This window comes from Anser anser, assembly GCF_964211835.1.
Source record: "Anser anser genome assembly, chromosome: 6".
In the NCBI taxonomy this organism is placed as follows: domain Eukaryota; kingdom Metazoa; phylum Chordata; class Aves; order Anseriformes; family Anatidae; genus Anser; species Anser anser.
The window spans coordinates 10,356,636-10,380,400 of record NC_139726.1 but is presented as its reverse complement, the minus strand read 5'-3'; the positions used below and the strand labels follow the sequence as shown (position 1 = coordinate 10,380,400).

The window sequence follows — 23,765 nt, the reverse complement described above, 5'->3', positions numbered from 1 at the left end:
GCTGCTCGCCCAGCATCGGCAGCGGGCACGGTACCGGGCGCTGGGTGCCACGGCCCGCGTCCTGCACGCCCCACAGTGGCACCGAGCTCACCGCTGGGCCTGATGCTCGGGCCGGCTGTCCCCCCGCCCTGCCCTGTCCTTGTCCTGTCTGCCTTGACACCTCGCCCATCGTTCCCTGTCCTCGCCCGGTCCCCGTCCCCGTATCTCTCCCTGTTCCCGTTCCTGCCCCATTTTTCTCCCCGTCTTTGTCCCCGCCCTTGTTGCTCCCCCCCAGACCTGCATCTCCCGCAGAGAAGGTGGCAGAGCCCCTGCATGCCCCCCCTCCGGTCCCCTGAAGCGTCCCCTTGGTGCAGCCATTTGGGAGGACCTGCTCCAGGCCACAGGGACGATGCCAAAGGTGCTGGTAAGCCGCGGCTGCCCTGGGCTGGCACTCATCCCTCCCCTGGGGCAGGGGTTGGGCGCTCAGGGAGGGCACAGCCACCCCACAAGGGAGCTGGGTGGGGACACCCGGAGTGGCTGTGGCACCTTTCTGGGGGCGACTCTGCTTTGTCGCCGCGGCAGTGGGAGCGCAGCACCAGCTCCTGCCAGCCCACGAGCTGTCGCTGCTGCGGCGGTGCCCAGGACACGTTCCCTCTGGCCAGCCTGGCGCTGCCACCGGGTTTGGGGACGGCGGGCAGGGCACTGCTCTGCCCGCAGCGGGGACCCGTGCCGTGCTGGGGCCGTCCCACCGCTGATCATTGACCGCCCTTATCTGGGGTCAAAGTCTTGGACAGGGACATTTTGTCCCCGGGGCAGGCAGGCAGACACCCGAGAGCCCCAGGGGTGGCTGCGTCCCTGTCCCTCTCGGGGACGAGGGCTGTCCCAGGCTGGGCTCCAGGTGCCCGACGTGCCCTGCAGCAGCGGGGCCGGGGCTGGGTGGCCCCGGGGGGCTGGAGGGGAGCTGGGCAGGGGCCCCGTGCTCCAGCAGACACCCGGCAGAGCCGGGGCGCACAAGTGCGAGCGCCTGCCGCCATCTCATGGCTGCGCGCAGCCAGCTCCGCAGCCGGTGCTGCCCGGCCTGGGCACGCACCCCCAGCCCCACGGGGGGGTTCCAGCCCGGGCTGAGCCCCCCCAGGGCCCCGCCCGTCTCAGCCTGCCCCCCACCCCCTTGCTGGAGAGTGCTTTTTGGCCCCCTTCTTTCCCTCGGGAAGCGCCAGCCGGGGAACCCAACCGCTGGGACTGGCTGTTTGGGGGGGGGGGTGCAGAGCCAGGGCACGTCCCGAGGGGGGGGGCTTGCTGGTGGGGCTGGGGGCTTCCCCGGGCTGGGAGCAGGCTGCTGAATCCAGAGCTCTGACACTATCCCTGCGGGGTATTCCTGCAGCATGCCCAGCTCCCGGGGTCCCTGCGGAGCTCTTGTCCTGCAAACTGGGGGGCTCGGGTGCCGGGCACCCCGCAGGAGGTCTTGGGGCTCGGGTGCTCCCCTCTCCGCATCGGGGAGCTGCTGGGGGTGGGCTCACGGGGAACGGCCCCCGCGGGACCCCAAAGGGCAGGGGGCGAACCTCGTGGGGTCTGACAGAGCCCCCGTCCCCCCCCTCCGGCCCAGCCGAGGGGGACCCCGGTGCCCGGCTCCTTCTCGCCGCAGCCGCTAGGCTGTGCTCCCGCCTCTCCCACCGCGGGGAGCCGCCGGGGACCGGCAGCGCCGCCGAGCCCCGTGCCCTGCCCGCCGCAGGATGCGGCCCCGCAGCCCGGCGGGGTCCCCGCCTGCACCCCGAGCAGCCCTGGGTGGCGGCACCCAAGGGTGCTCCTCCAGCTCCCCCGGTTCCAGCCCGGTATTCCTCCCGGTCTCCCAGCCCCGGGGGCCGGTGGCAGGGGGGGGCGCACGGGTGAGTCACCCGGGGGGGAGCGGGCGGCGGGAGGCAGCGGGAGGCCCGAGGCCACGGGGATGGCTGCCAGGGCTGCGGGGGCTGTGGGGGAGGCAGTGCGGGAAGGAGGGGGTCGGGTGAGTCAGGCTGCCCCGTCAGCGGCCTGGCGGGGACTTCCAAAAGGAAGTGGCTGGGCCATGACACATCCCCAGCCGGAGGGTGCCGCAGGGGTCCTGGGCTTTTCCAGCTCCAGGGACAGCTCATCGGCTGCTGCACGGGGACCTCGTCTCGCTGGGGTGGGCAGGGGGCTGCAGCGGGGGCCGCGGCGGTGCAGGAGGTGGTGGGGATGTCATCGTGGGGTGTCCCCGCAGCCGGGGATCGATCCTGGCAGGCAGGGCAGAGGCAGGAGAGCGAGCACTGTGTTCATCCGTGGGGACGGAGAGATGGCGGTGGCCATGGGCCATCCTTCCCCACGTCGGATGGGACCTGTGGGTGCGGGGACAGGCACCGGGGGACCCCTGCCCTGCTCTGTCCCCCTGCAAGGGTCTCTTGACCCACCCACCAGCTGCTGCTCGCAACGCGGTGGGTCCTGGCCGCCGGGACAGAGGGACAGCTTCCTTACGTGACTTGCGCAGAGTCACCCAGGAGCTGGAAACTTTTCCCAGGACTGCCTCCGCTTCACCCCCTTTTTCTGTCCCAGAGCTGGGAGCGGGCTGTCCCCCGGGAGGGCATCCCCTGACTCACCCCCAGGAAAGCCCGGGCTGTGAGAAGGCTGCGCCTGGGGTCCCCGGGACCATAACCGCTCTGCCGTCACGCCAGCCGTGCGTCACCGCGCTGTCACCAACTGAGTCACGGGCTGTGCCGGGGTCAGCGGGGCTGCACAGCTGGCTGGGGGGACATGGGGAGATCCGGGAGGACGGGGACATTTCCCGGGTCTGCAGTCAGCTGCTGTACCCCCACACCGAGTGCCCAAGCAGGGCCTTCTCACCCTTCTACCTAAGGTCCCCGTTCCCTTAGAGAGGCAGGACAGCCCCCTCCTGACCACGGGGACAGCACAAGGCTTTTGAAACAAGCCTCGAATCAAGCACCACGATAGCCCCGGCGTGCAGGGCTCAGCACCCAGCAGCGAGCCCTGGTGCCCTGGGGGCCCCGGGGTGCCGGGACCTTGCCCCGAGGCCGTGGGGGCGGAGGCTGGGGCAGCCCTGGGACTGCTGGCCGGGTGCGCAGGCAGGCTGTTATCGGGGGAGACAGGAGGCAGCCCGGGCTGCTCTCAAGTGGGCCAGGCTGATTAGTGCCTTCAAGTGCCTACAGAGTTATTCTAAGTCAAGTAGGCGCGAAGGGAGCCGACCTCGCCGGCCTGGGACCTGCGTCGGGCGAGGGACAGCTGAGACCCGGCTGACCCTGCCTCGCAGGGCTGCTAGGGGCCGCGGGGAGCAAGGCAGGGGGGTGCTCCCCTCCTCCGGCCACCCCTCTCCATCCCTTGCTCCCGCTGCAAAAGGCTGTTTGCTCCAGCCCAAAGCAAACCTGATTTTATCTCCCGGCTGCAGTTCCCTTGGCTGTGGGCCACAGCCGATGCCTCCTACGCAGCACTTGCGGAGCCCATTGGGGGACCCGTGCACAGAGCGGGCTGTGTACGCCGCCACATGACATCATGTTTACGGCCCGCGGGGGCCCAAGGACACCCCCTCCTCGCTCCCAGCCCGCCCAAGCCGTGCGCGTCCCTCCTGGCCCACAGCTGCACGGCATCCCGTGCTCCCCGCGCCGGGCAGAATGACACAGGGGGAGCTGGGGGGAGCAGGGCCGACCCTGGCATCAGTCCTGCCTTGTGGGGTGCTTTCGGCTCTGCTGGTCCCCCCCCCAGCCTCGGTTTCCCCTCTGGAGTGCGGAGAGTGGATGCCGTGCTAGCGCTGAGTGTGGGCTGCTGCAGCGGCACGAGGTCAGGCCCTCAAGTTGTTGCTCCGAGGGAAAGGCAGATCTTCTCCCCTTGGGACGTGGATGTTCCCGTCTCTCCCAGGACAGAGCTGGGGCTTCGCTGCTCTTGCATGAAACTGAGGTTGTTGGGAAAGAGCAACAACATCCAGAGCCACGGGGGCTCGCTAAGGAGTGCTAGGGCCATCCGTCCTTCCATCTGTCCGTCTGTCTCTCCATCCATCCGTCCATCCACCCATCCATCCATCCATCCACCCATCCATCCATCCATCCATCCATCCATCCATCCATCCATCCATCCATCCATCCACCCATCCATCCACCCATCCATCCACCCATCCACCCATCCACCCATCCACCCACCCATCCATCTCCACAGGCATTCATCCATCTCCCCATCCATCTTCACGTCTATCTACCCACCCATTCAGCTAGCCTCCCACCCATCCGTCCGTCCGTCCGTCCATCCATCTGCCCATCCATCCGTCACTGGGCTGTCAGTGCTGCTGCCCCGTCTGGGGCCCGGCTGCTCTCACCTGTCTGGTGCGGGGCTCCCCAAGGCCAGCGATGGAGAGCTGGGAACCGCTTGCACCCCAACTCTGGGGACCTTTTGGGGTCCCCCAAGGCCACGCCAGGAGGCTGCGAGGTTCTCCACCCCCACGGGTGCCCAGAGCGGGACACCACAGGGACGAGACGCCTCGGCTGGGCAGCACCACTCAGCTGCAGGCACCGAGCTGCCCTTCCTGGGGGCGCAGCGTGCTCGGGTGCGGGACACGCCGGCCGTGCGGAGCACCGTGGGCAGGGGGTGCAGGTGGGATGCCCGGGGCTGTGCCCACCATCTCCCGGTGCTGGCCACGGGGCCGGCCGTGGGGCAGGGGCTGAGGCTGCGCGAGTGCTGGACGGGGGGGGGGAAACCTGTCTAATTTAAGACGGGGCCCCGCGGTCGCTGTCAGCGGCGGGCGGCGCTCTGATCTGGGGACAGGTCCTCGTCAGCTCCGCTCGCCACCCGCCGGCCCGACATGAAAGGGCTCTGCGCCCCGATAAGGCCCCAGGCGGGCGGCCCCGTGGTGGCAGCGCCACGGCCGATCCCGGGGGCAGCCCGCGGGGACCCCTCGCAGCGAGCCCATCGCCAAATTCCCCATCACTGCTGCGCCCGTGCGTTTGCACCGGTCGGGGAGCTCAGCACCCTGCTTGGCCCGCCGAATGGTGCCCCCGTCCCTCCCGGCTCCCGCCGCTGGCAGCGCCCCGCGGGCTGGGGGCTGTCCCCACGCAGCCTCCCCCCCATTTTTCGCCAGCCCCTCCGCGGCGCGCAGGGGGCCGGTGTTGACTTAATAAGCTCATTCCGCTCCCGCGGCGAGGCCGCAACCCGGGGCTGGTGACATCACACGGCGCTGCCATGGGGACGCCGCGATGTCACCAGCACCGCGATGACCTCACGGCGGGAGCAGGGGACGGGGCCAGGCCGGGTTTGATCACCGGGGTCCTGGGCGGCCAGGGAGGGGAGGGACGCTGGGAAAGTATGCGGCCGCTGCGCGCCGCCGTGTTTGGCTTGGAAGTGGCCGCGCTTTCCCCGCAGCGGGGAGGGACGGTGCCCTTCCTCCCCCCGTTTTTCCCTCCCGCAGCCCCCACCTTGCGGCTGGGGGGGGGTTGGGGGATCGGGGGACCCCCTTCCCTGCTCTTTGGGGTAGGCGGAAGGGGCAGAGTGGGGTCGACGCGGGGAGGCTGCGTCCCCAGGCTGGACCCTAAAAAGCCCCATAGCCTCGCGCAGCCCTCCGTGCGCTTCCCTACAGCCGGTGGCAGGTCTGTCACTGCCACTTGGGACCCCACAGCTGGCCGGGGGGGGGACAGCCGGGCCCCCACATTTACGCTGCGGGAGCACAGGGGCGCCCGCATCCTCTCGGCACCCCCCCCGTCATTAATTTCCATCAATGGCCAAGCAGGGCCAGGGGTGGCTGAGGAACACGGCGCTTTCCCCTGATAGCAAAAATAAATACATTAAAATTCTTGCAGGAGGCAGAAGAATGCGGGACGGCAGGAAAAAATTGTTTTATAATTTGTAATAACACAAAAGCTGGAGGGGGGGGGGGGAGAGCTGCGAGAGGCGAGGGAAGGCAGAGACAAAGGGTCGGCCGCGGCGGAGAAGGCTGCTGCGCGGTGCAGCGGGGACAGCCCTGGCACAGCACCTCCACCGGGACCTCGTCCCTGAAGGATGTGGCCCTGCGGGTCTCGTTGCAGAGGAGGAACGAGCAGGGCTAGTCCTGGGGCTGGGGAGCCCCAGCTCGCTGGGCTGCTCTCAGCAGCTCCATGCCTCAGTTTCCCCTTGCTAACGGGGGATTTCTGTGCTGCTGGGGGACAGGGCGCAGCCCCCTCCCCGTCACACACAGGTGCCGGCCTTTGCCCACCCCTCTCGGGGGGCTTCAGCGCTGCACCCACCCACTCAGGCCACCTCTCACGGCCAAGCTGGGGGCGTTACGGCCCCCCCGGCCCCCCCAGCCCCACGAGGGGCCGCTTCCCCTGGCCGCGGCGGCGGGGACGTGACAAGGCGAGTCGCTGTGCGCCAGGCGCACCTGCTGTCGGGATGGGCCCCCCCCCCTCCCTGCTCCCCTCTTCGGGATGAAATCAAAGGGATTTTTCTGCCCTTAGGAAATCAGATAAAGGCTTCTCACCTGCCCCGCGCTCCCTTTGCGGCGCAGACGAAGGCGGCGGAGGCGGCCGGGCACTCGGGGCGGGGGGACAACAGGCACTTTCAACAAGCTGGCGGATGAGCTGCGCGCTGCAGGCACAGTGTCACCCTGTCTCCAGCCCCGGCCGGGACATCTCCTCGCCAGGGGGCTGCCTGGTGGTGACTGCCCCCTGTATTCAAGGCGATGGGGGAGCCACGGGGCAGGGGGGATGGAGGCTGCTGGGTGAAAGCAAAAGACCCCAGGGACCATGCAGCAGCCCCGATGCAGCTCGGGAAAGGTCCCTGTGTCCCCACGCCAGGGTGAGGACAGCTCGAGGCTGGTCACAGCGCCGTGGATGCTGAGCCTGGGTGGGAGGGCAGGGTAGGAGCAGGTGGGAGACCTTCAGAGGCGGTGGGAGTCTCTTCCCTCCCGCACCCATGGGGAGAGGAGAACGGTGCCAAGCTGCAGCTAAAACCTGAGTCATTCGCCACCGAATGCTGCTGGTGGGAGCGAACGTGCCCAGGTGAAGGGGAGGAGGTGCTGGGGATGAGGAGCAGGGGAGCACTGATGGGCAAAGAGCTAGGGACGGGGGCAACGGTGCCCTCCTGGGAAGGGGGACGGCGCCCACATCTCTGCTGGAGGGAGGGGTGGGCTCACCAGCAGGGAGGATGCACTGGCTGGCCCGTCGCTGCTGCCAGATGCCCTGCTTCCCCCGGGGAACCATTCCCAGGGCAGCTCAGGAGGGGTGAAAATTGGGGTGGCAGCCTATGGGCACCCTTTCCTCCTGTCCTGAGCTGCCCGGCCCTGCCACCTCCCTGGCCCCGCCACCTCCCCAGCCCCTCAGCTCCCTGCTGCCTGGTGTGACCCGTGCTGGGGGCTGTCCCCCTCCCGGCCCAGCTGCAGCCGAGATGAGATCACCCCAACCAGGCAGGCCCTCCCCGCACTCCTCTCCTGCTCCTTCCCCGCTCTGCTCGCCCCTGGGGCTTGCTCCTCACCCACCTGCCTTCCCCCTGCCCAGCCGCTGCCTTTGAGGAGGGGGGTGCCGAGGGATGCTTGGGGGTGTCCCTCCTCCAGCGTGCCCCGGTGGGACAGCCTGATGCGGTGCCAGGGAGCGGGGCAGAGCCCCCTGAGGACACCAAGCAGAGGGCGGGGCGGGGATGCCAGGCTCGGCCAAGGGACCCCCCCCCCGGGGCCGGGCAGGTGGGCAGGTGACGGGGGGGGGGCACCGTGAGGCAGGGCCGTGCCGAGCACGGCGGTGGGAACGGGCAAGCCGTGGGCACCGCCCGGAGCCCGGAGGACGCCCGGAGCCGTGCCCGTGCCCGCGCCGTGCCCGTGGCTGCGCGCAGGGCGCCGCGCTTGGCATCCCGGAGTCCCCCCCGCCCGGCCCGCCCTGTCCGTCCCCCCGGGCTCCGGTTTCCCTGTCGGAGGCAGATGCTTTCGCAGCCCTGTCCCTCCTCCTCCTTCTGCGGAGCAGCCTCCGCGCCGCGCTCCAGCCGCCCGGAGGTGCCTGCCCAGCCCAGCCCGGCCCGGCCCGGCACGGCCCGGCCCCGCCGGCCCCGGGCTGGCGGAGGGAGGCAGCGGGCACCCAGCCGCGGGGCCCCGGCCAGCCCCGCCGCCCTCCTCGGGGGGGCTCGGAGGGGGCTCGGCTCTCCCAGCTGCCCCCCAGCCCCTGGCAGGATGTTGCCCCCCTCCCGGACCCAGCTGGGGCTCTTCTTCATCCTCCTCTGCCCCGCCAACATCATCGGGCTCTGGTGGTGAGTAAGGGCATCCCCGGGGCGGGCGCGACGCGGGCACCGGGGTCCCGAGCCCTTTAGGGGGGGTCCCGGCTTGGAGACGGAGCCCCTGCGCCCCTGACACCCCGACGGTGGGGACCGGGGCTTGCCGGGGGGGGGGGCAGAGCCAGCCCGGGGGTGTGCGCCGGGTGGGTTCGGGCTCCCCCGGGGCACCCAAGCGCGCTGGAGACTGGTGGGGGGCAGAGGGCTGAGGGGGGGCCCTTGGGGTACGGGGCACCCCGATCCCGCAGAAAGAGCCGCAGCCTCCCCGCCGCCCTACAAGCCCACCGCCCGGCGGGGCTGTGTGCTTGTGGGGCGGGGAGGGGGAGCGGGGGCCTCCAGACCCCTCCAATAAGTCAACTTTAATTAAAAGCCCGAGGGTCCCCACGGCGTCCCCTCCCGAGCGGTGCCCTGGCTGCGGCGGGGACAAAACCCCTGTTTGTAATGGTGCCTTCATCAAAGGCAGGGACAGTGCTCTGCAGGATCCCGGAGGGGGTGGGGGATTCATTACAGGCGCAGAGCTGGGACCCAGCCTTGGAAAGCCCAGGTATCTGTCGAAACATGAACTATTTAAATCTATTAAGAATTTCACCCAGCCTGTCTTTATCCGGTTTTAAGTGCTTAGATTCCAGCTCCCCGGCGTGCCGTCCGGGCTATCATTCATTATCTGAGGCTATTCGTCTCCACATTGTCACACTCTTTTGACCCCTAAAATAAAGCTCTCCGTAAGCCTTTCCCCTCCCGTTCCCCCGCCCGCCCGGCAGTGATTTATTCCGCGGCTCCATCCCCTTCTCCAGCCCCGGCTGCGGGGACGCGGGGCGAAAGGGGGGCCTGGGCGGCTACAGATCGTGCCCTCGCCGCCGGTGCGGCACCGGCCGGGTTCGTGGGGAAGGGGTTAACGTGGCTCTGAGCGGGGTCGCCCTGCCGGGCTTAGGGTGCGTGCCGGGGGTCCCTCGCTCCCCGCCGCTCGCCTCCGGACATCTGCGCCATCCCGGGGCACGGTCCCTCCCGCTGGCTGAGAGCTGCGTTCTTTTCCCTTGGCTAATTCTCAGCCCGCTGCTTTGCGCACGCAAAGGCTGTCCCTTCGGCCGTCCCTGCCGTCCTCGCCCCGGCCCCACCGACACCCACCCGGCGCTCCCCTCGTCCCCAAGCTCGCGTCCCGCACCCCAGCTGTGGGGCGGCAGTGGCACTAGCCCACGGACGGAGCGGCTGGGGGGAAGAAGGAGCTCGCTTTGCCCTCAGTTTCGGGGCGGGTGGATGGGGCCAGCACGGGCAGGGCTCTCCGAGCCATGTCTCCCCCCAAGCACGGGTCCCGCTGGTGCTGCGACTGTGCCCTGCGTGTGCTGGCAGCGCCGGCTTGGGGAGATTAGAAGGATTTGGCAGAGGAGGGCAAGGGGTCAAACTTGTTTTTTCTTCCCTTAAAAAAGAAAGAGAAAAGGAACCTTTAATTTAAGAATAATAAGGCAGCTGCAAGCAGCGTGGCCGAATGCGCCGGGCAGCGCAAGGGGGTCACCGGTGCGCACGGGGCTTTGCCCAGGGTGAGCGAGCCCGGGGGAGGCGAAACCCACCAAAGGGATGTGCCAGGCGTCCCAGGACGGGGCAGGTGGCTGATTCACGAGACGCTTCCCCCCGGGCAGAGCTCGGGTCTCCTGCCCTGCTGAGATCATCCGGCACGTCCAGGGAGCTCTTCTCATGTGGGGGAGAGCCCTGGCGCTGCTGGCCCTGGCAGCAGGCTCCGGGCAGGCATCTTCCCACGCACCTGCTGCCGTGACCCGGCCACCTCCCAGGCGGGGGCTGCGTCCTGGTGCAGCTGTGCCCGGGCTCCTGGAGCACCCAGGGCACGGCGGCAGTGGTAGAGCCCTCCCTTGCTGTCCCTGTCACCGATGCACGGGGGTCTCGGTGGAGTGCCTTTGTGTTTCTCTGTCTGTGCACGCTCGCCTGGCTGCAAGGTGCTGCAGGGGCACCCGTGGGTGCTTATCCAAGGGGCACGTTCCCCCGGGCAGGGAAGGAAGGGCTTCACCCACCCCTCTGCCTGGCCCACCTGCGGGCGCAGTGGAGGGGGGTGCAGAGGCCTCCCGTTTGAGGTGCTTTTTCCCATTCTGGTGACAAATAAGGTGTGAGAGCGGCATGGCGGGGCGGCTCGCGGGTCCATCTGCTCTGACAGACAGGTGCTGGTTAGGTGCGATGTCAGAGGAGGAACTTTATGTGTTCCTGATGGTTTCATAGCCTGAGAAAGAGCGCCTTCGCTGCAGCGGGGTGTCCCCAGACGGGTCACTGGGGATCCAGTCACCCTCATCCTCCACCCCCTGAGCCCCTGTGTTGGAGTCGAGGCAGAGGGACAGAGGGATGGACACGTACCTTCCCGTGGCAGAAGGGAGTGCCGATGGGGAAGATGGGCTGCTCACGTGCTGCAGGTCCCTCGGCTTGCACCAGGCTGCAGGGAGCCAGCTCCCTTTGCTCACACCGCCCCTGTAAAATCTGTTTCTTCCTCCTCCCTCCATTTTTTCATGATTGCCACCCAGCTCCTTGTGCAGCGATTCCTCCCTGAACAGGACAGCTGGGGATGATCTGGGGCTCCCAGAACAGCAGGGACATAGGCAAACCTGGTGTCTTGGGAGGCCCAAGCATGTTCGGGGCAGGATTTGGGCTGAGATGGTTTGTGGCCGTGTCCCTTGGTCTGCTCAGGCATTGCATCGTATCTGGCTGTCCCTTGCCGCTCACACTGACGTGTGCCCCCACGCTCACCCTCTGCCCCATGTGCCACCCTGCTCCCGTGCTTGCTGGTGTAGTCCCAAAGCTCCCACTGCCCCGCGGCCCCCCAGCCCAGCCAGGCTGCGCTTACCGGAACGGGGGCACCTTGGGGACGGGGTGAGCAGAGTAAGGAGACGGAAGAACCAACCTCAAGGTCAGAGAAAGGAGGAAAATCATCCCCAGCACCTGCAACGACATAGACCAACCCTCCCTGCCCCTGCGCCCATCCCCACCCAGCCGGCAGGTCTCAGCGTGGCTCCTCCAGATGGGGAGGACCCACCCCCTAGCACCCATGGGCTCCCCTTGCCGCACCCCGGCTCCCAGTTCCACTCCCCGCAAAGCCACCCCAGCTCGGCTCTCACCCACCACCGGCCTCCCCTTTTTCCTCCGCCGCCCCGACCGGCACCCACAGCCCCACGAAGCACGGCCGAGCCTGTAAGGGCAGGCTGCTGGCTGGCATGCCCTTGGCTGAGCCGTGAGTCACCCGCCGTCCCGCTGACCCACACCCGCCACCCCACAGCCCCCAGGGTGCCCACGGGCTGTCCCGGGCATGCCCCGGCCCCGGCTGCCCTGGCACAGGCAGCACCATGCAGGCAGCAGAGCGCTGCCTGAGGGGGGGGGAGCCCTGCCCCGTGGCACCCTTTGGGGCAGCCACGCTGGGTCTTCCAAAAGGAAAACGTTTCAGCCTAGCATGAAAATGCTCAGCCTAGCATGGCCCTGCAGCCAGCAGGTCCCCGCCGTGCGAAAGCTTCCTTCCTTGGGGCAGCTTGCCATAGATTTGCATCCTGTCCCTGCCCCTGACGCCCCGAGGAGAGCAGGGAAGGGGTGCCGCAGCTCTGCCCGGCCCATGGGATTTCCAGCTCCCGTGATGCCCCCGGCACTGCTCAGCAGCCAAGCCCTGGCTGTGCCCCCCAGGCTGGTGACTTGCTGCTTACTCACCCCGCCGTGCTCCTCCTGCTGGGCTTTCAGCACCCCCCCAACCCCTCCCGGGTCAGTAACCCAGCTCCAGGCACCCACGCACATCCCCAGGGGAGGAGCCGGGCGCTCACAGGGCATCTGCGTGGGGAAGAAGGGAAGGTGGGCCGGGGAAAATCCATGTCCCCCCTTCACCCTGTTCGCACAGCTTGGGAGGAGATGGGCATGGGGTGAAGGTTCGGCTCCTGGCTGAGATTTCCTTGCAGGATTGCCCCTGAGTGTGAGCTGGGGGTTGGTGGTTGTGGCTTGTGAGGTGATGGAGCAACGGGGTGGTGGGGATGGGGTCTGCAGGGTTACCCGTCCCCCCAGGGATTTGCCGGCAGCTCAGCCCTACAGGGCTCACATCCTTCAGATCTTGCCTCTCCAAACAGGTGGAGAAACACCTCTAGGCTCAGGGGGGTGGCTGGGCACCCTGGGGTGCTGTGTCCTCCCAGCTGAAGGCATCCAGAGGCAGGGATGGAGACCCGGCTGCGAGGTGAGCCGTGCCTTCGCTACCCCACAGCAGGGCCCCCCACTTTTCCAAGCAAGCTGCAGGAAATCACGTCATCCTGCACGCTGAAACCCAGGCCATGGCCAGCAACCTCTGCTAGGACACGTCCCAGCCTTGGAGCACATCTCTGCGACCCTGCTCCCAACAGCTCGCAGCCCGCGCCGGCACGTGGGCAGGGGGGCAGCAGGCTGCTGGGCTGGGAATGTGAGCTTTAGGGGAAGGATGGGGATCAGGGAAGCCGAGCACATCGCTGGGGTGCATCCGAATTTCTCTGAAGCAAGGAGCTGAGGCACGGGTGTGAGGGCAGCCTCCAGCCGGGGGATTTAACACGACCCAGGAGCGGGCGGCTCTAACACCCGCACCCTCCTCCAGGGCTGCCTCTCCCTCCCGCACAGCCCATCTCATTCGGGTCTGCTTTCCTGGCCCGTCCTGGCAAAGTGCACGTGCAGGCTGACCACCCTCTTCCTCACCAGCTCCGCCAGCCCCCCCATCGCCTCCCTGCGAGCTGGGACCCTTGTGCTCCGTCCCCTGGCCGGGAGAAGCACTGCCCCATGCCACCTGGGGAGCCCGGGGGTGCTGGGGCTCTGTGCCAGGCTCCTTTTGGTTGGGAACTGGAGTGGAGGCTCAGTGACCCCGAGCTGAGCCAGAAAAGCTGGGCGTTATGTCTTAGGGCCCCCCGGCTCTGCTGTGCTGGAGCACACGTGCAGAGCACGGGGCTCGCAGCAGAAGCTGCGGCTCTGCCTCCCGGCGCAGCGCTGGACGTGGGCTTCAGGAGCCGACGGTGTGGCAGCAGCAGGGTGGCGGGGGCGCGGATTCGTAGGGCAGGTCCAGGTCCTCTTCAGTGCCTCAGTTTCCCCTTTTCACAGCGGGGGCAGACCCCATTTCGGGAGGCTGCCACCCCCCCGGGCACCGTCTCGGCGGTGGGCGCAGGGATGCTGCAGAGAGGCTGCAGGGCTGGGGTGCCCTGGGCGGGCTGGGGGGGCCACGCTGGCGACCCAGCTCCATCACCAGGGCAGGGGGAGGAGTGCCCGGCAGCAGAGGTGGGGCACCTTAATTGTAGATGCGGGAGGCCTTGGAGCAGGACAAGCTCAGGCAGATCTGGGCCCCGCGCCGGAGCCCTTGCCAAAGCAGTAGCAGTTTGGCAGCATTTTTCTTGCCCTTGTCTCCCCCCCACCCCCCCCAACCTCCCCCCCCCCCAATCCTACAAAGCAAAAACAGCTCTCGGGCTCCCGGCAGCCTCCCCTCGCGAGAAAGCAGAGCCCAGCGGAAATTAATATCGCGCGGGGCTTAGGCAGCCCACCCCACAGCCGGGCCGGGGTGGGGACCCCCGCGGTGCCGCCAGCCCCCAGCCCTCCGGGGCCGAGCTCTCCCCGTCCTGCCGGCCCGTCTGATCCGGGGTGAGCCGCAGTTCAGCATTTGATCTGAGGGCCCGAGGGCTCGCGCATCGTTTTTATAAGAAGTACAAAGAGTCCTCTCTTAATGAAAGTCCCGGCCCGGCTCCCCTGCTTCCCCACCCTGCCCCATCAGGCAGCCAAGTGGCCCTGGCCCTGTCGCAGCCCGGCACGGAGGCGGCGATGCCCATGAGGACAGCGTGGTATGGGATATGGGGCAGGCTGGTAGCGTCCCACGTGCCTCAGTTTCGCAGTCCTCTGGGGTGTTGGGGACACTTGGGGCTGTTTCTGGCATCAGGGAGGGTTTCGGGTCCCCCGGTGCTTCCCCAGCTGCGCACCCCTTTGCAGCGTGCCGTGCCAGCACGGGGATGCTGGGCTGTGGGGGACAAACGAAGCTGCGTGCTCCCCAGCAGTGCTTTCCTCAGTCCCCTGTGGGAGGCCACCTTTCCAGGCTCTTCAGCTCTTTAATCCTTCAAACCCCCAGCCAAAGCATCAGGGCTCCTTTTCCAGGCCGAGAGGACACATCCTCCCAAACCCTGCCTCCCTCGCAGACGAGTCCAGCAGGGATGTTCCCGGCCCGGCCCCATCCCTGCTCATCCCAGAGGGAGCTTGGGGCGAGCAGCGAGGGACGGGTTAGCCTGGTCCAGGCTTGGCAGCCTGACGTGGAGCAGGGGGAGCCTGGGAAGGGCTTCGACCTGAAAAGCAGGGGCTAGGAGGGGGGCTCGCGGCTCCCGCAGCCTGGCGTCCGCAGCCCGGTGTCCTGAGCACAGCCCCCCCAGCTGAGCGAGAGGGAGAGAAAAAAGGAAACCAGAGCGTACTTACACACAGAGATTTATCTTGTGATTTTCGAGCCCCTGGGGCTTGGCCAGACTATAAAGGCCTGTCTGGGTTTGGAAGCGGCGCTACAGCTGGTGCTCGGCAGCGAGCGGGGCCGCGAGCAGCACAGGCGGCCCTGGTCTGCACCCAAAAACGTGGCCGGGGAACCTCTGCTCCAGGAGGGGACAGCGGCTGCGGCAGGGCTGGCACACGGGTCCCTCGGGGCCGGGGATGGGACCTTGATGGCCCTGCTGGCCCAGCCCAGCATCCCTGGTGCAGTACTGGGAGGCTGGATGAGAGGCTGCTGGCACGCAGCTCGCAGCATCCCTGGGGCAAAGCGGCTCCAGTTTGCACAAGACCCCCCCAAAATCCTTGCGTGTAGCCTCGGAGCAGTTGCGCTCTTCCCTTGCAGCCCTGGCGCATCCCGAACGGCGGGGGGCACGCCGAGTGCGGCAAAACACGAGGCCAGAGCACGAGGCCGTGCTTGGGGCACGCTGAATTCGGGCAGCCCGGGGCCACGCGCCGGCTGAAGGCACCTCGGCGCTGTAGGACAGGCGGCGTGGGCAGGAGGCTGGCGGCACGCGGCGTGCCTGCCCTCTGCCCGCGGCACCGCCGCGCCAGCGCCCGCCCCGGCACCGGGCAAAAGGCGTGGGGGAAGTACAGGAGTTTCTGTAGCCAGCGGCGTGCCGTCGTGCTCAGGCTTTGCCTCGCAGCCCGGAGAGGCAGCACCTCTCTCCAGCTGTGCTGGCGAGGAGCTGGCTCTGGCAGGGCCCCAGCCGGGACTTGCCCTCCCGCACCGGGATCGTCAGGGCTGATGCCGCGTGCATCCCTCCCTCGCCTGCCCGCGGCCCCGTTCCCCGGGGTGGGTGCCCGGGAAGGGGAGGTGAGCGTGGGAGCTGGGGAGGGAGCCTGGCCTGCAGCGCGGGGGCTTTATCTCCAGCAAGGTCTCTGGGCTCATATCCCATGGGGTAAAGCAGAGAGAAAACCCTGAGTTGGGGAGGTGATGCCCGTGGGGTGCCAGGAGCAGCAGCCGCCCTCATTCACGCTGAGGAGCCAGGGCTGTGCCAGGTCAGTGCCAGAGCCAAGGAGCAGGCGCTGAGCAGCACAGCATCTCTGCCACCTCCACAGGGGACACCGCCATCACCCCCAGGGATGTCCCCGAGTGCCTCGGGGTGTGCGGGACGCGGCCGGCACTGCCCCGTGGCCCCGCTCCGTCCCCGTGAGCGGGTCTGGCCATGCCCCGCGCCCGGTCCCCCGGCTCGGGTGCTGGTTTTGCTCTGCTCGCTGTCCCTCCTGCAGGGCAGTGGGGAGCCCCCTGGTCATGGACCCCAACAGCATCTGCCGCAAGACGAAGCGGCTGGCGGGGAAGCAGGCGGAGCTGTGCCAGCTGGAGCCGGAGATCGTGCAGGAGGTGGCCAAGGGCACCAAGCTGGGCGTGCGGGAGTGCCAGTACCAGTTCCGCTTCCGCCGCTGGAACTGCACCAGCCACAGCAAGTACTTCGGCAAGATCCTGCAGCAGGGTAAGGCCGCCTCTTCCCCTGCCTCGCTGCTCCCCAAAAAGCACACCGTGCACAGATGTGTGTGTGTGCGCACGTGTGTGTGTGCGCGCGCGCGCGCACAGAGGGACTTGCTCGGTGCTCCTCCTGAGGTTTTACTGCCGGGACATGTCTCCCCGTGTTGTAATGAAGCAATTAGCGATGCTCCCAGACAGCGCGGGGCTTCACACAGCCCAAGAATGCACCCTCGTCTGGCAGTGATTTACTGCTCCCCCAGGACCCCGCTGCGTGCAGGGGGGAAGGGGCCTGGCGGGGAGGTGGCCCTGGGGAGCTGCCCCTTGTCCCACGGGTGCCCAGAGCCTGCAGATCCCTCGCCCTGCCCTTGGAGCAGGGTGGGCACCCTGACATCCCCCTTGCATGCACTTCCCATGTCCGAGGGCTTGGGGGGCAGGAGGTGGAGGGGGATGCTAGAAGGTCCTCGCTGTCAGGACACTTGCACGGGCACTGCGCAGTGGTGCTGCCCCCGCTCCCACACCAGTCCCTGTGAAGGTCCTGGCGCAAGCCCCGGTCTCCTTGGCCACTGCATCTCCCTGGCATGCTCCAGAAGAGAGCAGGTACGCCCTTCGGTCAGGGTGGCGGTGCCCCGAGGACAGCATTTTGCCATTTTCCTCCTCTTCTCCTCCTCCCTGGAGGGACTGGCAAGGGCAGGGCACCTTGGGCACCCCACAGCTGCGGGCGACGGCCGGGAGCAAAGCCGTGCCCCCAGGGAGACACGGCTCCCCAGGAAACCCTCCCCACAGCACCTTCAATCCACGGCGGGGCGGCTGGAGGCTGAACTGCCTGCTGCAGGGGGCAGCCGGGGCCGGAGGCGATGCAGCCGCGTCAGGCTCCTCTCTCCCAGCGAGGATGCTGCGGTGAGCCCTGGTTCCCCAGAGCCCCGCCGGTGTGGGCACAGCCGTGTCCCCGTCCCTCCCCGTGTGTGCGAGGTGCAGCGTGTCAGGGCGTGCTGGCGTGGGGCAGCCGCGTGTCTGCGGGAGCTGGCAGGGGAGCAGCATCCCCACCCTGGGTGGCACGGGAGCCCTGCCGGCCGCAGGCTGCCCCCCGAGGGCACCGACTGCCCGTGAGGCAGCAGGCAGGGTCCTGGTGGTCCAGGGGCAGGAGGGACAGGGTAGGGGACACCTGCCCCCCCCGGGTGGCGTGGCTGGAAAGGGATCGGTGTGCCCAGTTCCCTTTCCTCCTGCAGACCCCCCCCGGGTTCAGAATGCACTTCAAGGGATGGGGAAACAGCCCTTCTGCAGAGCTGCTGCCCTGTCCCCCCCTCCTCAGCCTGTCCTCACCATCGCACGGCCCCAGGCCAGCAGTGTCCCACCAGCTGGAGGCAGAATGGCAGTGGCTGGGGACCTGCAGGGCCAGGGGACAACCTGAGAGCTCCTGAGGATGAGGGTGAACATGTCCATGTGCTCTCACACACACGCAGATGTGGGCTCAGCACCCCGTGTTGCACGTGCGTGTGTTGCACGTGCATGGGTCAGGATTTGTGTGGGGCACGGCAGAGCAGCGGGGCTGGGGCTGCTCTGGGCAGGATGAAGCCCCTAAAACCTGCCACAGGGCTGAGGGAAGGGGATGCTCGACCTCTCTGGCATCAGGAGTGACCATCCCAGTGACCATCCTGGGGTCCAGCCGGGAGCATCTCCCCCAGCCACCTCTGTCCTTCCCTACATGGGCTGCAGACGCTCCCCGTCTCCCCTGCCCACCCCCACGCAGGCTGTGCCACCCCCCGTGCCCCGGTCACTCCCTGGGTGTCACCACCCCGGGCCACCCCTGCCCTGGCACCCAGGGGCCCGCCTGGCACAGGGGGGGTGCAGGAGCCCCCCGAGCAGGGCGCCGCGCCCCCGCTGCCAGAATCCCCCGCTGGCTGCGGCTGCGAGCGGCAGGTCCGGGCAGGGGAAGGATGCTTGGAATTTGTGTCCCGGAGCAGAGAGAGACAGGAGCAAATACTAATAATAAATAATCCTGCAGGGTGGAGGCTGTGCCGGTGCAGGGCGGGGGGGGGGGGCAGGCATCGCCCCGTGGCAAAGTGGGTACGGTGGGGAGAGCAGGCAGGACAGCTTCCTTGCTGCCACCCGGCACGGTGCGTGTGGCACCCGCGGTGTCCCTTGTGGCACTGCTCTGCTCCCTGGGTGACACCGGGGAGGGCATTTTGCTGCCGGGGGGGGGGACTTTGCAGGGTGCTGAGAGGATGCTGTTGGTACAACCTGGCCACCCGAGCCTCCCTGCCTGCAGCCAGCACCAGCTCCCCGAGCTCCCCCCCTTTACAGGGGGCAGCAGGGGTAGGTATGAGTTTCGGTTTCCCACTGGCAGCCCCTAGGACCTACTTTGGGACGGGCGCATCACCAAGCAGAGGGGAAGGGGAGATCCGAGCCCCCACGGATGCAGGCAAGGGGGTGCTTTGCTTGCAGAGCCTTAGCCGGAGCTGACCCCGCGTCCCGGCCCTGCTGTTCCCCCGCAGATATCCGAGAGACAGCCTTCGTGTACGCCATCACGGCGGCCGGCGTCAGCCACGCCATCACGCAGGCCTGCAGCATGGGCGAGCTGCTGCAGTGCGGCTGCGAGCTGACCCGCAGCCGGGCCCCCCCCTCGCCCACGGCGGGGCCGGGCACCGAGGGCACGGCCTGGGAGTGGGGGGGCTGCGGGGACGACGTGCAGTTCGGCTACGAGAAGTCCCAGCAGTTCATGGACGCCAAGAGCAAGAAAGGGAAGAACGACATCCGCGCCCTCATCGACCTGCACAACAACGAAGCCGGGCGCTTGGTAAGGGCCCCTGCGCTCCCTGCGGGCGGGATGCAGCACCACCCCGAACCCCCTGGGTGAAACAGACCCCAACACACTTCAGAAGCCATTCGGAGGTGCTTTGGGAGCCCCTTATCCCCCCGGGACCAGGGCAGGGCGGATAGGCTGGGGATGCCGGGCAGGGGTGCGGGTGCCGGGAGGGGACCGGGGTCTCAGCGCCGCCGTCTCTCCGCAGGCGGTGCGCAGCTACATGAGGACAGAGTGCAAATGCCACGGGCTGTCGGGCTCCTGCACCCTGCGGACCTGCTGGCGGAAGATGCCCCATTTCCGCGAGGTGGGGGACCGCCTGCTGGAGCGCTTCAACGGCGCCTTCAAGGTGATGGGGGGCAACGACGGGAAGACCCTCATCCCGGTGGGGGACAACATCAAGCCCCCCGACAAGCAGGACCTCATCTACTCGGCCGACTCGCCCGACTTCTGCTCGGCCAACCGCAAGACGGGCTCGCTGGGCACGCGGGGCCGCGTCTGCAACAGCACGGCCATGGACACGAGCGGCTGCGACCTGCTGTGCTGCGGCCGCGGGCACCGCGACGAGACCGTGGTGCTGGAGGAGAACTGCCTCTGCCGCTTCCACTGGTGCTGCGTGGTGCAGTGCCGCAAGTGCTCCGTCCGCCAGGAGCTCAGCCTCTGTGTCTGACGGCCTCCGCCGCCCCGCTGCCACCCCGCCGGTCCCCATCGGGTGAGGACACTTCAGGGGCCACCCCCCCGGGATCGTGCCGCGGGCGTGCTGCGGCCCTGGGACATGGAGAGGTGACCCGGGGGGTCCCGGAGAGCAGGCTGGGCTGGCGGATGGGGAGCCCAGCTCTGCGGGCGGGATGTTCCCGCTGCCTGGGGATACTGCGGGGCTGCCCGGCATCCCCACGGCCCCTCGGGGGGGCTGCGGGTGCAGAGCTTCCACTAATAAAGCTATTTAAAACCCATGTGCTCCAGCGCTTCCTGGGGAGGGCTGGGAAGCGCTGACTGCCATCCCGCGAAGGGGAGCTGTCCCGTCCTGGCCGTGTGTCCAGAGCAGCCTGATCCCCTCCAGCCCGTGCTCAGCCACACAGCTCATTTTCCATCCTCTCCCTGCTTTTCTCCACAGTGGCAGTCTCAGGAGATGAGCACGGATGAGGCCGAGCGCTCTCCTGCCCCAGGCTGGGCGATGCCACACCGTGCCCGGCACCAGCGTACCCAAGGCATTTGTGAACCGCAGCCCCCGGTCCCCCCACTCACCTCTCCCCAGGAGGTACCGCCAGCCACCCCGATGCCACGGTGACGGGCTGGCACTTTCTCAAAGGCGTCCCCTATTCTTTTCTCTCCACCTCCAGCCACCTCCGCCGCAGTCCCCACCGCGGGGGCCTGGCACGGCGAAGCCTCGTGCGGCGCTGGCACCGTGGGGTTGGTGGCATGCGAGGCATTCTCTTGGCATGCCGTGGGCCACGTGCAGCCTCACCTGGCCGGCACGGCGCCAGGCAGGGCTCGGTAACACGATCAGCCCGTACCCTCCTGGGCAAACACGGAGCGAGGAGCAGCAGCGAGAGCGCTGCCAGGCAGGGCAGGAGCGGAGCTCGTGGCGTGGGCATGCTGCAAGGCGAAGGGGGCTGCGGTGCCCACCGGTGCTGAAAAAAAACCACCACGGGTCCCTCCTGGCCCAGCCCTGGCAGCGAGAAGGAAGCAGGGTGCTGGCGAAGCATTAACGTGGCCTGGTGAGCGCTGGGGCGGGAGCCTCTAAATCTGTCAGCTGCAGCTTTAGAGCTGGAAATTCCCTCCTGGCCCGGGGAGAGGGGAGGCACATGGGGCGCCCGGGAACTCCCGGCCATGCGCGTAGGAGCACATCGGTGCGTGTGAGCGGGGCTGGGAGGGTGCATGCCAAGGTGCCTGTGCGTGCAGGCAGCTCCGTGTGTGTGTGTGCAAGCTCAGGTAACACGCTCGTGCATGTTCACCGCTCTACGCGGGCATTTGATCTCGCGTGCACGCCCCTCACTGCGTGTGCAAGCCCCTCGTGTGTGCAAACAGGTTTGCCCATGTGTCTTCGCGCACGTCTACTAACGTGGGACAAATTGTGTGCTTGGCGGTGACCGTGTCCCCCTGAGTGTCTGTGTGCAGGTGTGTTTGTTTGTCTTACTTGCTCTGCTCTGCCCCTGCAGCATCCCAGGCTGCGGGCAGTTGTACCGGGGGATGCTGAATCTCCCCATGAAATGTCGGAGCGCAGGGGCTGTGCCTGGGGCTGGGGGCAATGTTTCCTGCTCCATCCCAGCCACGGCCTTCAGTCAGCTCCTTCTCTGGGCCCTGCCCCAGTTTCCCCACCCTGGGCTGCTGCTGGCTGCATGTGGAAGGCTGGGTCACGGATAAAGCCTGGGCAAGGCAGGTAGCGCTGCGAGGAGGGGATCTGACCCGTGGCCTCTGTGCCATTGCCAAAGTTACAGCTCCTGGAGGCTGGAAACCACAAAAGCCAAAAACGTGGAGGAAAAGAAGCTGGAAAATGGGGCGAGGGCAGGGGCGAGGGCTTCTGCCACTCAGAGAGAGACACACGGCCGCCGATTGTGGGGTGACTCCTCGGCACCCCCAGGACATCTCCAAGCACCCTGCCCGGCCGGAGGGGGGACGGCAGCTGGGGGCGTGCTGACCCCTGCCACCGCTCCCACTGGCAGAGATGGACCCATGCCCTGGGAACCCCCCATTTCCCCCGCCCCCCCCCCCGCCCCCCCCAGATTCCTAGAAGCCCCCTATCTCTCCAGACCCTTCGGACCCCCTTGGGGACACCCCCCAGACCCCCAGAGCCCCCCCGGGAGCCCGCAGCATCCCCTCTGTCGCCGCGGCAACGCGGGATGCGGGACGGGGCCGCTCTGCGCGGCGCCCCGAGGCCGCCAGGGGGAGCCGGGACCGGCCCGGGGGTGTCCCGGGGGGGCTTGGGGGAGGGCATGGGGGGGCGTTGGGGGGCGTACGAGGGTGTCCACGGGGGGTACGTACGCGTGTGTGCGGCCGTGCGTGTGCGCGGGGGCGATCTGTGCCACGGTGCACGGAGAGATGCCGGGGGGGCGTGCAGCCCGGATCCCAGGGCTGGGCAGTTTCAGTTGCAGGACTTACCGAGGGAAAAAGGGAAGTTTATAAAATGTGGGTTAAAAAAAAAAAACAAAACCTCCAAAGTCTGTAATGTGAATGGCTTCGTTTTTATTTTATTTTATTTTCAATGGGAAGAGCACAACTTTCCCCTCAATTGCTCGAGTCGAAAACAGCCGGACAGATTAATTCAATCAAACTTGGGGAAAATAAAACATCCCTCTGGACTGAGACCAAAAATAGAATGTTTTTTTGCCAAAAAAAGAAGCTTTTTAGGAAAGTCTGGAGCAATGCGGATAGGCCTGCGAGGGGGAGGCTGAGAAACCCAGAGAGCGGCTGGGCCGAGGGAAAACTCAGAGGGCAGCACCCGAAACCTCCGGCAAGTAGTGGCCAGGGCTCCTGCCGTGCCAGCCCTGCCCTCCCGGGAGCCCCCCTGTTCTCCCGCGCCCTGCTCCAGGCTTTGCTTTTCCCCAGGGAGCTGCCCTGCTCTGTCCCCGCTCTCTCTGGACACGGGGACCGATGTCACCCGTGGGGCCCCACCCGTGCCGAGCCGCCCACCGCATCCCGGTGCCCCGTGTCCTCACCCCGGGTGGGGACCAGCACCTTCCACCCACCCCCGGGGCCGCTCATCCTGCCCTGCAGGGCAGAGGCACCCGGAGCACTGATGTCCTTGGCCAGTCCCCGTCCGGTCGCCTCCCTGCCACCCCAGCTCCCGGCGTGGCCCCAGGCTGGGTGCTGGCCCACCCATCCCCGTGGGGACTGTCTGGTGACACCCACAGGATGGCACCCAAATCCCCCCATCCTTGCACCTTGCGGAGGGAAGGCAGGAGACACCTGCCAGGTGGGAGCGAGGGAACCTGAAGCATGCGGGTCCGACGCTGCCGAGCACCTCCAGCTGCCTCCATCCCCGCTGCCGGGAGGAGGAGTGGAGGAGCTCTGCCCCGGCACAAGGATGCTCCTGGGGATGGCCGCATCCTGCTCCTCCGCCCCGACGCGAGGGGCAGCGTGGCCGAGGCAGGGTGCCAGGGCTGGCACGCCCCCGCCACCCCGTGTGCCCCGCCAGCTCCCCAGCCCGGGGCAGCCAGGAAGACAGGCCGGGCCGGCCGGGTGGCCGGGCGGTGCGCTCCTGAGTCACGGCGAGCAGACTCGGGCAGGTCGCCGGCCGCGTGCCAGCGGGAGGGCAGCGGTGCTGGGGGCTCCGCTGCCGCCGGTGAGTAACAACGCCGCAAAGGCAGGGGCGCCCCCACCCCGCTCCGAGCCCTGACTCACTCACGGCCATGGCTCCGGTCCCGTGGGTGCCGCCGGGCAGGGGCGACGAGGAGATGGTGAATGCTGAGCCGTGTGGGCTCCTTCCTCTCCATCCTCCTCCTCCCAGCGGGATGGCGGGGTCCATTGCACGGTGCGAGGCAGCAGCCGTGCCCTCCTGTCCGTGCTGGTGGCAGCAGGCTGGGTGTCAGTCCCGCTGCTGCTCCATCCCTGCCAGTCCTCCAGCTGCCCCGTGCTCCTGGTGCTTCTCCTGGTGCTTCTCCTGCACCCCTCCCTGCGCTCGCAGAGCTGCCCCATCCTCCCACGCCACTAAGAGGTTGCCCTCGGACAACCCAGAGCCCCAGCGAGGTAACCCACCGCTCCAAAGAGTGCCTACAAGAACCATCATGTGGTTCTCCTGGGCGCACGGCTTGGCGTTGCCTATCCCAAGGCAGGAGGGGCTGAAGAGTTTCCAGAGAAGCTGTGGGTGCCCCATCCCTGGAGGTG

The 23,765-nt window shown here is 67.9% G+C and overlaps 1 protein-coding gene across 3 annotated transcripts; it reads left to right on the top strand.

The window, feature by feature from the left end:
• Positions 1-1,681: 1,681 nt before the first annotated feature.
• On the top strand, positions 1,682-19,744 carry WNT6 (Wnt family member 6). Of its 3 annotated transcripts, none has more exons than XM_083841870.1 (4): positions 1,682-1,862; positions 15,933-16,148; positions 18,634-18,935; positions 19,150-19,744. In XM_083841870.1, exons 2-4 carry the CDS (start codon positions 15,950-15,952, stop codon positions 19,609-19,611), a joined length of 963 nt encoding a protein of 320 aa, XP_083697996.1. In that variant the 5' UTR covers positions 1,682-1,862; positions 15,933-15,949; the 3' UTR covers positions 19,612-19,744. The 3 variants fall into 3 exon arrangements, with proteins under 3 accessions (XP_083697996.1, XP_083697995.1, XP_083697994.1); XM_083841869.1 differs by lacking the exon at positions 1,682-1,862 and adding an exon at positions 7,677-8,187; XM_083841868.1 differs by lacking the exon at positions 1,682-1,862 and adding an exon at positions 8,055-8,187 and having other exon boundaries at positions 15,928-16,148.
• Positions 19,745-23,765: the final 4,021 nt, after the last annotated feature.